At 39.8% G+C, this 10,337-nt stretch overlaps 1 protein-coding gene across 1 annotated transcript in view; it reads left to right on the top strand.

The window, feature by feature from the left end:
- Positions 1–223: 223 nt before the first annotated feature.
- Positions 224–10,337, top strand: part of LOC129374990 (dolichyl-diphosphooligosaccharide--protein glycosyltransferase subunit STT3B) — a 90,473-nt gene continuing 80,359 nt past the window's right edge. The window contains exon 1 of the mRNA XM_055053726.1: positions 224–767. Within this exon, the coding sequence (XP_054909701.1) occupies positions 502–767 (266 nt within the window). The 5' untranslated portion in view covers positions 224–501. The remainder of the gene's footprint in view (positions 768–10,337) is intronic.

The raw sequence follows: 10,337 nt of genomic DNA, 5'->3' as shown, positions 1-10,337 counted from the left end.
TTTCTATCTGTCAAGAGTTTTTTTCCCCATTTTTCAATCACAACCGGCCACGATTTATCTATTCATCTATTGGATAACGTTTCTGTCAATCTAAACAAATCTTCTTTGCAATTGGCTGATGAACCCGAAGCCCCGCCCACTCTTACCTGTCGATCTGTGAAAGGCCACAAGCGCTGCCGCACGCCCCGCCCACTGTATCCCCTCCCGCCTCTTCCCACCGGCGTTCAGTCGTGAAGCGGATTGAACGGGCAGCGCTGTCTCTGTGGCGCAGGAGTATGCGGGCAGGAACATAACGGCTGCGGTAGTCAACTGAAAACACGTTTAAACACACACCGGGAGCGGCTCCGGAGAGAGGAACCCTGAACACGGACAGCCGAGGGGAGTTTACAGCGGTTAAGAAGCGGAGGGAGACTCGGGAGAGCGTCAGGAGGCGGTGGAGGCAGAGGAGAAGTGGGGGGAACGGACGCTCTCTAACGAACCCGACCGACATCGCACGCAGAAATGGCGGAGCACCACGCAGTCAGCGACGGCAAGCACAAGGCGTCCGGCAATTCTGGGAGCTCGGTGCACGGAAACAGCCGACCTGGCGCCGGCGGTGGAGGAGGAGCAGGGGGCAAAGGAGGCCTCTCTGGCGGACTGACACAACCGGCCGGGTGGCAGTCTCTACTCTCCTTCAGCATTCTTTTTCTGGCCTGCCTGGCGGGATTCAGCTCCAGACTTTTCGCTGTGATCCGGTTCGAGAGCATCATCCACGAGTTTGATCCATGGTAAGCTAGCAGATCAGATCGATTTGCAAGTGCTCGCTGTGCCAATGAAAGATGGTTAAGTCGACCCATTTTTATTTTTATTTTTTTACTTTTACATAAACATGACGTATAATAATCTCTTTGCATAAGTTCCTTTAACGGCGATAAGTTTTTAAACTTATTTTTAGACGTTTTACATCCCGCTGGATTCAAACACTCGTTCCCCAGTGATGATCAGTGAAGGGATTTCTGTCTCATGTCCTTGGCACAATCACTTTAATTGTCAGAGAAGCGGAGTGCAGCAGGTATGAGGGATCTTGACGGTTATCGTGATGATCTGGGTAACCAGTCTGGCCGGACTGCATCATCTGTGCAACTGTGGTTGACGACCGCAGGGCGCTGGAAGGTGTGTGGAGTGTTCAGCTGCTGGTACAACTTTGTTGTAGACTGAGGAAGCACCAGCTCTCTGTCAGAACTGTTTGTAATTCACTTCAAAGTTGATTAAAGTAGAGCGAGTGAAATTAAAAATGGTTAGCCGAGGGATTATATGCGGGTCGGTGGTCGATATATTTGATTTGGAGCTTGTTTCCTGGAGGATTTACCCACCTGATGTAGTGTGCGCTGAGTTTCTGTGGAGGATTAAAGTTGTCACAATGAATAAAACAAAAGATATTTGAAATGTCAATTTGTTAAATGCACAACTTAAAAACAAATATGGAAACTTCATCCATCCTTTTGCTTATCCAGCAGTTAAAGACAGGGTGTACTATTGAAAACTCACCTTTTTATTTTCAGAACTATTTAAAACTGACTGTGGAATGCTAAAAGTGCTTTAATCTAATTAATGAATACAGTTTTTTTAATTGTGAAAATTTAACTGAAATGCAGAAATAAATCAATCTATAATTATTTAAATGTCATTAATTTACTAAATAGATGTTAAAATTATTGCAGTTCAATATTAATTTATTTTACATCTTGTTACTTTTCATCATACAATTATTTAAATCAGCCCTATGGGTTGTCAAATGCATCCTTATTTTTGATTGGCTAACCTGCAGACCAATCACTTTGTGTCTAATGCTGATGGGTAAAGCTGACCACATAAGATTAAAATCATGATGTGCTGCAAAACGTTATCTGAAATGTTTAAATGACTAGTAAAATGACAATTTTAAACATTTAATAAATCCAAATTAAGCTGTTGCATTCAAACACCTTTGAAACTTTCATTTGTTTGCCTCTTTTTGGAGCTCCGTACTCCAGCCGCTGCGAGTAATCACAGCAGGCTGTCGACATGACAGCCCGCTGATCCGGTCTGGTGATGCTGTCATCACAATGCAGGATTATTCCTGGTTGTAGCTGTGTCACATGGGCTGTGGGGTGTGGACCGGCCGGGATGCAGCGTCACTCATTCCTGTATTGTGTGGCATTCAGCCATGCTCCTTGACTGAGGCATTCACTTATTAATTTTCAAGGACAGGTGCTCCGTCTTGTTCAGGGTGACACTTACCTTTTCAATTATGTTGATAACTTGATTGCACTTTATAGCCCAGGTTTGAAGCCAGAAGTTTCAGCACGGTTCAGGTGATCTGGGTCTGACTTGCTGGGAAATGTGCAGGACTGACCTTTCTTTAATCATGGGTGGTTCTGTGTGTTGCATCCATTAGTATTCATTAGAAGATGCATACATTATATTACCTGTGGCATTGTTCCCTCACCCCATACTTTACTGTAGTAGCTGCCTTGCTTCAGTTGTCAGGCTGTAAAGTGGCGCCCGTTTCCTCAGTTACAGTGCAGCTTCTTGGCAACTTGTCACAGACAGGAGAGCAAAGACTGTCTTTGAAACACAAAAGTTTAAAAGCCCTTACAGCTATGAAAAGACTTGGAACTGTTCTTGTTCTGTTGGTGTTTCTCTTCACCCTCAAAACCCAAGCATTGCTTTTGTCAAACTACGTGGTTTAAGAAGACAAAAAAATGCATCAAACTGTAATTTTGTCCTAAAAGTGTTACTGTACTGATATCTGCTTTGGTTAAAGTCGGAGATACAGCTGAGCTATATCATGATTGCTTATATCAAATTATGCATATCTGCATATGCAGGATTTCAAACATTTTTGACAAACAAAAATCTGATAAGTGTGGCATGCATTTGTATTCAATCCCTGTCCACCTCCAGTTCAGATCAGCTTTTAGATGCATTTTTGGTCCAACACACTTGAATCAAATGAATGAGTCATTATGGTACATCAACCAAACTTGATGCGATGTGAACTTTTCAGGACGGTAGCTCTTAATTGCTTAGACCTCTGGTCTAGAGTCTCACCTTTTTCTTCAAGCTAAATCAAATTAAATGGAGAGATTTTTCAGAACTTGCCACAGAATCTCAGATTTAGGTCTGAAGGCTGTACAGCTTGGACATGCTTTGTACTGCACCAATTAGTTGTAGCTTTTGGTTGTATGTTCAAGGTCATAGTTCACAAATGTGCTCAGTCAATTGACAAATAAAAAAAGTCTGAAGGTAGTTTATTACAAAAAGCCACAAATGCATCAGTTTGTGATTGTAACATGAAAAAATGAGGAAAAGTTCAAGGGTTGAGAAAACTTTTGTAAGCTACTGTAGTTGCTTTCAGCTAAATCTGAAAAAAAAATCTCTCTCTATTCTTTTAGTTTTCTCCTGACCTGCACAACATGTAACCTAAAGACCACCATCTAACATTCACATTTATTTTTTATCCCATGTTTATTTCATGATGCACTTTCCTCCTTGCCGTCAGTGTCTTCTGGAACCACGAAAAATCATAAAAAACTCAAGACCTTTCTAAACAAAGAAACAAGATTTAGTCAGTTGTTCCTATGGATTGTATGGTGAGGTTTGGTGTTTTACCACATTCTGTTGTGCTAATGAATCTCTTACCTCTTTGACAGCAAGAATAGAAAGCGATATGATGAACCATCTGCTGATTGGAAGGGGCCATCATCCTCAGACATGCTTGATTGGTGCTGTTAGTTTGGCTGTTTTTTTTTGTTTTTTCCCCCACTTTGTCCACAGATAAGCATCACATTAAACAAGCCAGCAATTTGTGGAATTATGATTGGATTTAGACACTCTAAAAATGCCAGGCATATTGTACAATGTGCGAACAGCGCAGGCAAGGCTGATTTAGTGAAAGACTGCTTGATGAGTCTCTGGCTGTGCTGATTAAAGTGAAAAATATATTTTGTCACATTTTTAATGCGGGTTTTTTTTTTTTTGTTGCCGAAAGTAATTCCTTTGCAAAGTCATGTCATCATCGAAAAGCGTAGTTCGGTTTTCTTAAGATGGCTCTAAATTATTAATCCTTTCAAGGTTTGAGTTAGTGGTTTCAGCGAGGTGTATTGTGTGAAAACGTCTCCACGCTCAAATGAATCGAGCCTGCTCCCAGAAGTAATGCTGCTTTTTGTAAGAGAAGGATGTGCTTTGGCTCTCTGGATTACAGATTTTTCTTTGAGTTCATAATTTTGTTGATGAATACAAATGCATAAATCTGAGCCATGTGGCATGGCTTGTAGAAGTGTAAGAGCAAAGTTAAGTTAGCAAACAACTGAATTTCTGCCCAACCAACTTCTTTCATTCTGAAATCAGAGGTAGCAAGTGGATGTGAGAATAATCCACAAGCTGATTTATTTTTATTTTATTTAGTAATGAGATAAAAAACCTGAAGGTTTGTAAAACTTTTACTTTTGATGTGCCACATCTGCACGGAAAGGTAAAAACACAAATGTTTTAAGGGCAAACATAAATTAAAAAGCTGGAATGAATGACTTGTCTTTGAGAATCAGAGTTGTCGCGTTCAGATCTGCTGTCAGTCGAGGTGAATCTGATCTAAAAATGTCGCTCTGCTTTCCCTGTAAGGTCGTCCTGGTATTTGCTCATTGTCTGTTTCAGCTCTTCCTTGGTTTGCAGAGAGTTTAAAAAGAATCAAGAGTCTTGCTGTATTAAGGAACCGGTAAGGAAAATTTCACAGCTTTATATTTATAAAAGGGCGCTGTGCTGTTGGGTATTAATGAATTGGGATAATCCTGGACAATGGTGATGGTTCAAAGAGGAAACGTTTGTCTGAATAAAGAGCAGATATAAGGTGTTTAGGGAGGCTGAAAAGAGACGTGTAACTGAAGCCGTCTTTGTCAACTACTGGTGTTGCAAGTTTCGACAGTCTCCTTCATTCTTCATATGTCGAGACTGAGAGGTGGAGTTTAGAAACAGAGCTGGGGTCGGACGTTTTGTCCAACAATCTGTCATACAGCAACAGTCTTCAGTGAGAGGCCTCTTCTGATTCACTGAAAGACTGACTGCTACCAGAGATCCTTCTTGCCCTCAGCGTCACCATCCACAGCGGCTCTTTGGAGGCACTTGGATGATAAAAGTTATGACGACCTTCAATTTCTCTTTGGGATAAGTAGAGTATTTTTGAGCTGAATTGGAAGTGATCCTGTACGTAAACGCAGAAGCATGCCCTGCGGAACATTTAAAGCATGCAGCACATTCACATTTGAATCAAATCTGGATTTTTGCTCGTGGATATATTTAACTACTGTCTGAAGGAAGCCTCAGTCACAGTTTTCATCATGAGGTTAGAAAAAGAGGTTTTTATATGCTATATATCTGCATTATGCCCTTTTCTCCTAAGCCTTCCAGACATGTGCTCCTCTTCCTCACTTGTTTATCATGCTGTGAGAGCGCATCTGCAGCAGAAAATCTCTCACTGTGAAGTGCATGTGTGAAAAACAAGTGGTGGAAAAGGTCTGTATGTAATTGCCAGAGTTTTCTGCTGAATGTCCTGTGTTCATATTTGACAAGTGCTTCAAGAGCTTGTTGCATGATTTTTAATATCTGTTATCAGAACTGGCTAGCTGTTCCACACTTCTTCTCTTTTTTAAAATGTTTTTTAAAAACATTTTTTATAGATTTTGGACTTGTGAATTGGAAGCTGGTGAAGAATTTCTTTTAATATCTGGAAGCCTGCTCAACTTGATTTGACCACTTAACTGAGAGAATTTTCTTACAGTCAGAAGGACATCAAAGTATTTATATTTAACTCAATTTAAGCATAGTAAATTTTAGCTAGTGTTTTTTGTCACTTATACGGATTTAACATGATTTTTAGAATGTTTTTTTACTAAAGATATTTCATATTGATCTTTGCACATTCACGTGATTCTGTCTTCTATTTCTAATACTGAGTATATGAAATGAGAACAGTGAATTCTTACTCAGTTTTAGAAAATTTTAATTCTCTTCTCTTTGGAGCCAAAAAGTAAGAATATTCTATTTTAGTGTGTTTGTTGAGGGTTTTATTTACGTTGAAAGAAGATGGTGTCTCACTGCATTTGTTGGCGGGTTACTCAACCTCGAGTCACACTGCCCTGCGTGCTTTAGATGCAACGCTTCTGATTGAGATGACTGCAGTTCAGCAAAACGTCTGTTAATCAGCTATCAGCTGACATGAGGTGTACTGAAGCTGTGAAATAGCACATTCACTTCATACAGAAAGTGTATTTTTACCATTAACCCATATTTCCAAAGTAGAATGTCTTGCTCCTTGTCAAATTCTGAAAGCCTGCCTGCTCTCTCTCACTGTCTCACAGCCAGAATGAACTGCAGACACGTCTGGATATGTTGTATAAAATATAGTCTAAGCAATTCCTCCAACTTTGTTTTTAAACACCATATCAACACTGAAAATAATAAGAATTAAACTTATTCCCTTTATTACAACTTCCACCCTGAAGAGTTTTGGAGCTTGACCTGATGGTTTACTGCGGTGAGTTCAATGATCAGAAACGAAAAAACAGAATTTTGAGTTTCTTACTGGCTTTAAACACTAAAGATGGACCTTGACTCAAGCTTCTGTCACTTATTGCTAAAATGAGTGACAAGCATTTACATTGTCACTTTATGGTTCTGCATCCCAGTTGTAATGGTGCAGATTTACTGTAATACAGAAAACAATCATTCTATTCACTCATGTAAACATTTATTGATGCTCTGGTAGAAAAATGGAATGGGATTGCCAACATTATCAATTATTATGTTGTTTGACCATTTACAACATTTAAAAATGTCTAAGCACCACGATGCATGAAAAATATGCTGCAGGTTCTGTGAAAGAGGTTAAGATGAATTGATTACTATTGAATGATTAAAATATTGGCTGATCATTTGTGAATCCCTGGTGTTTTACAGCAAAAACTCTGACATAGCACAAATGTATGGATGACACTCAACATTGAGAAAACAGTTGAAGTTAGGTGAAGCCAGTCAAAGGACAATTGGCAGATTTATTGATCTCTGATCCAATGAGACCAGCATACTTCCAATTCCAGCAAAGGGTCCGAGTCTTCTGGATAGGAGTGGACATTACATTTTTAAACGAAACTTATAATTATATTGCCGTTGCAAAGCTGGGAAGAGCTGAAATCCACGACATCTTGCATCCACAGCAGATTCTGGAGCGTTATTAAATGGCTTTTTGGAATAATCTCAACCAAATAGTGTTGAGTGCATTCCATTATATGGTCCAATTAAAGGAACTGTTACTGCTCTCTTATTTATCTTACAGCACAGCCAGAGCCTTTGGTGAGCTATATTTTAGCTGAGCTGTTATTCAGCCATTATTTCCTAATAGCAAAGTTGTATTATTTTAACAGCATGTGTACAAATATAGGTTAAGTTAGCTTTACTAAAGTGCTCATGTAATTAGAAGGTAATGAGCCATGTTGGGCCGCTGTCTGCATGGCTTAGCAGAGCAAGCGGCCTGCCTCATGGTTGTTTATGGGAATAATTGAATCAAATTCAAAACGATTGCCAACAATTTTTCTTTTGAATGCTGTTCTTTAATGGCACTAAAAGTTGGTCAGTCATCATCCTCCACTGCAGGAAACCAATCAGCCAGCTTTTAATTAAGGTATCTGGAAGAAATTAATTACGTTTGAAACGCTAAAAAAAAATTAGCAGAAAATTGTTTGAATATGTGACCTGAAGACTTTAAAAAAAGCTGGGAACTGTATGAAAGTACAGTATTCCTTTGACCCATGGCAAAATGAATAAAACAGATGACAAATGTTTAATTTTTATTACGTTATTAAAAAACGGACCTAGCTGCAGCTCCTGTTATTGGTGCTGGTGAGAACTGAATTTATGATATAGCTGCGATGCAAAACCCAATGCATAAGCCTGCCAAGTGTGAAGTGTGGGTGTAGTTATATGAGGTTAAGCTAAGGGCAAGAAACATTGTTGTCCTTTCACCATCTGCTCCTCCAGTATCTTCCAGCTGCACACTTCCTCACCATGCAGAATTGTTTGAAGCCCCGAAGCCATTGGAAGGATGCCGAAAACAAGAGTGCCATTTCTCTTCTTCTCGTTTCTGCTTTTCAACTTGCCTGACTTTACTTGTTCATCTGTCTCCTTTTTGTTTGAAGATTAAGGCGCAAGGTATTAATTTACTTTCATGAAAACCTGGAAGATGCATCAAAGATTTTTGCTTTTCTCTATAATTTAAAGTCCTGATCATTTGGGGTGAGAGCTTGAAAAGAGGGCGGGCCACTTTTAAACGGACTTATATTAAACACCATCAGCAAGGCCCACATTTTGTCTCCAGACATTGTTCAAACTTTAGTGTCACTCAAATAAGTAAATGCTATAAAAATATGAGTCAGCGTTTTGTTTGTTAAAAAAACAATGCATTCTCCCACCAAAAAATTGTCTAAAAGTGAAATCTTTCTACTTTGATTTCTTTGCGCAATCTGGTTCAGGTTTTAGTCAACAGCGGACTGCAAAGGTTTTTGTGTTTTCTGGTGCTGCATTGACAGCATCAGTTTTACAGCCTTTAAATTCAATCCTACAGCTTCATGAAACACTTTCAGTTTACGCCTTTGAAAGGATTTTGAAACGTCTCTTAGAGGCGTAATGAATTATTCTGTGCTGCAGAAAATTGCTAAGTGCTGTGAAAAGAAAATCTCCTTGCACGAAATGTTGCGCCTCAGCTTTTTTTTTTTTCTGAACGTGAACAATTAGTGTGAGTAGCCTCCTTCTTCTCTCCACATTTTTTCCTGTTTTTTGAAACGCACAGCATCATTTGAATATCCTGGGAAGGATAACACGTGGGGCTTGCACTATTGTTTTGGAAAATGAGAATACAGTTTTATCTTCCTAACTAATGGAAGGCTTCATAAGGAATCGTGATATTGTAAAGCCGTTTCTCAGTTGATACCCTGTTGTATAATACTTGCCTCTGCCTTGGAAGACCAATGGTGTTCACCTTTTAGTCTTGAGTTTTGCCATTTTAACATTCTCCATGAGATTCTACCCATTTTTTAATATAATTAAAGATTTATGTGACTGTTTAAAAAAACATTAATAATCTTGCAACATTAATCTGTTGTGTTTACTGACAGTAGACTCCTGGCTCATCTTGGTTCAGTTTTTTTCTTTGAAAAATGACAGAAGGAAGTAGATATTCTGTGGCATTGCTAATGCGGTTTCCCTCTCTCCTTCCGCTCTTATTTGGTGTTTGAATCGTTAAGATATAGAGTTATATATTTTTCTAAAGAGGATATCAAGTATCTGCATTTTTAGCTATTTAGCTTTTCACGGCTCCCTAACCTCTACAAATACCAGAGGTCCAAAGTAGCTGGGCCTAACAGTGTAGTACCATTGTCTCATCACACATACATGTAACTGAATAATTATGGTGATGCAAACAGGATGTTGTACCCTTCAATTAAAAAACAATAGTTATGAGCTTGGATGCGATAATGATATTAGTTCTGATCACTTGGGGCATGTACTGTGGATGAAAATCAAAACATTCTGGCCTCCGTTTTCAGATGAGACTCCCAATTCCATTGTGTGAATTAGGTTTTTATCTTCCAAACAAGCAGTCTACATAACATTCCCATCAGTGTTTATAGTTTTATTTGGTGTTTGAGGCAGAAAAGTCATGTTTACTTGGAAAAATTTGAGCCAGACACTACTTTTGCAGCTTTTCCACCGTGACTGGAGGGGTGCAGCTCCAGCACAAATCTGTTGGAAAATGTCAGGAGCAGCTAAAATAAAAACTTTTGTAGCTTCAGGAAGTGAAGAGAAGGGTGGTGAGGGAACAAGCAGGCGGTTTCCAGGACTTGTTGCTGGCAGGTGTCTGTAGAGGCAGGGCCACATTAGCATGTTCATTGAATCATAGTGTGATGGGGAGGGAAAAGGCCCGGAGTTGCCCTGAAGCTGTTGTAAAACCATCAGGTGTTAGACTAAAGCCGTCCATTTTGTAGGAAATTAATGACTGCGGTGAGAAATCGACGTGTCGAGCTACTTTCTCTTCCTCGTCTAACTTTTGCTCCCTGCTTTCACCTCAGCCAAGAGGCTTCATGTCAAGCCCCTGATTCCTCGGCAAGGTTTCCCAGGAGAATATTGTCAGACATGGCAGCGGGGTCTGTGAAAGTGCAGCACGCTGCAAATGTGAAACGGGAGAGCTGAGCCAGGCAACATGGGCTCATTTGAAGGAAGCAGCATCTGGCCAGGGGAAGCCATTCTAAAAGATTTAGGATTATGATTTC

This window comes from Poeciliopsis prolifica, unplaced genomic scaffold (genome assembly GCF_027474105.1).
Source record: "Poeciliopsis prolifica strain line A6 unplaced genomic scaffold, Auburn_PproV2 SCAFFOLD038, whole genome shotgun sequence".
Classification (NCBI taxonomy): Eukaryota; Metazoa; Chordata; class Actinopteri; order Cyprinodontiformes; family Poeciliidae; genus Poeciliopsis; species Poeciliopsis prolifica.
The sequence above is the reverse complement of the archived record's forward strand: the minus strand, read 5'-3'. Positions and strand labels throughout refer to the sequence as shown.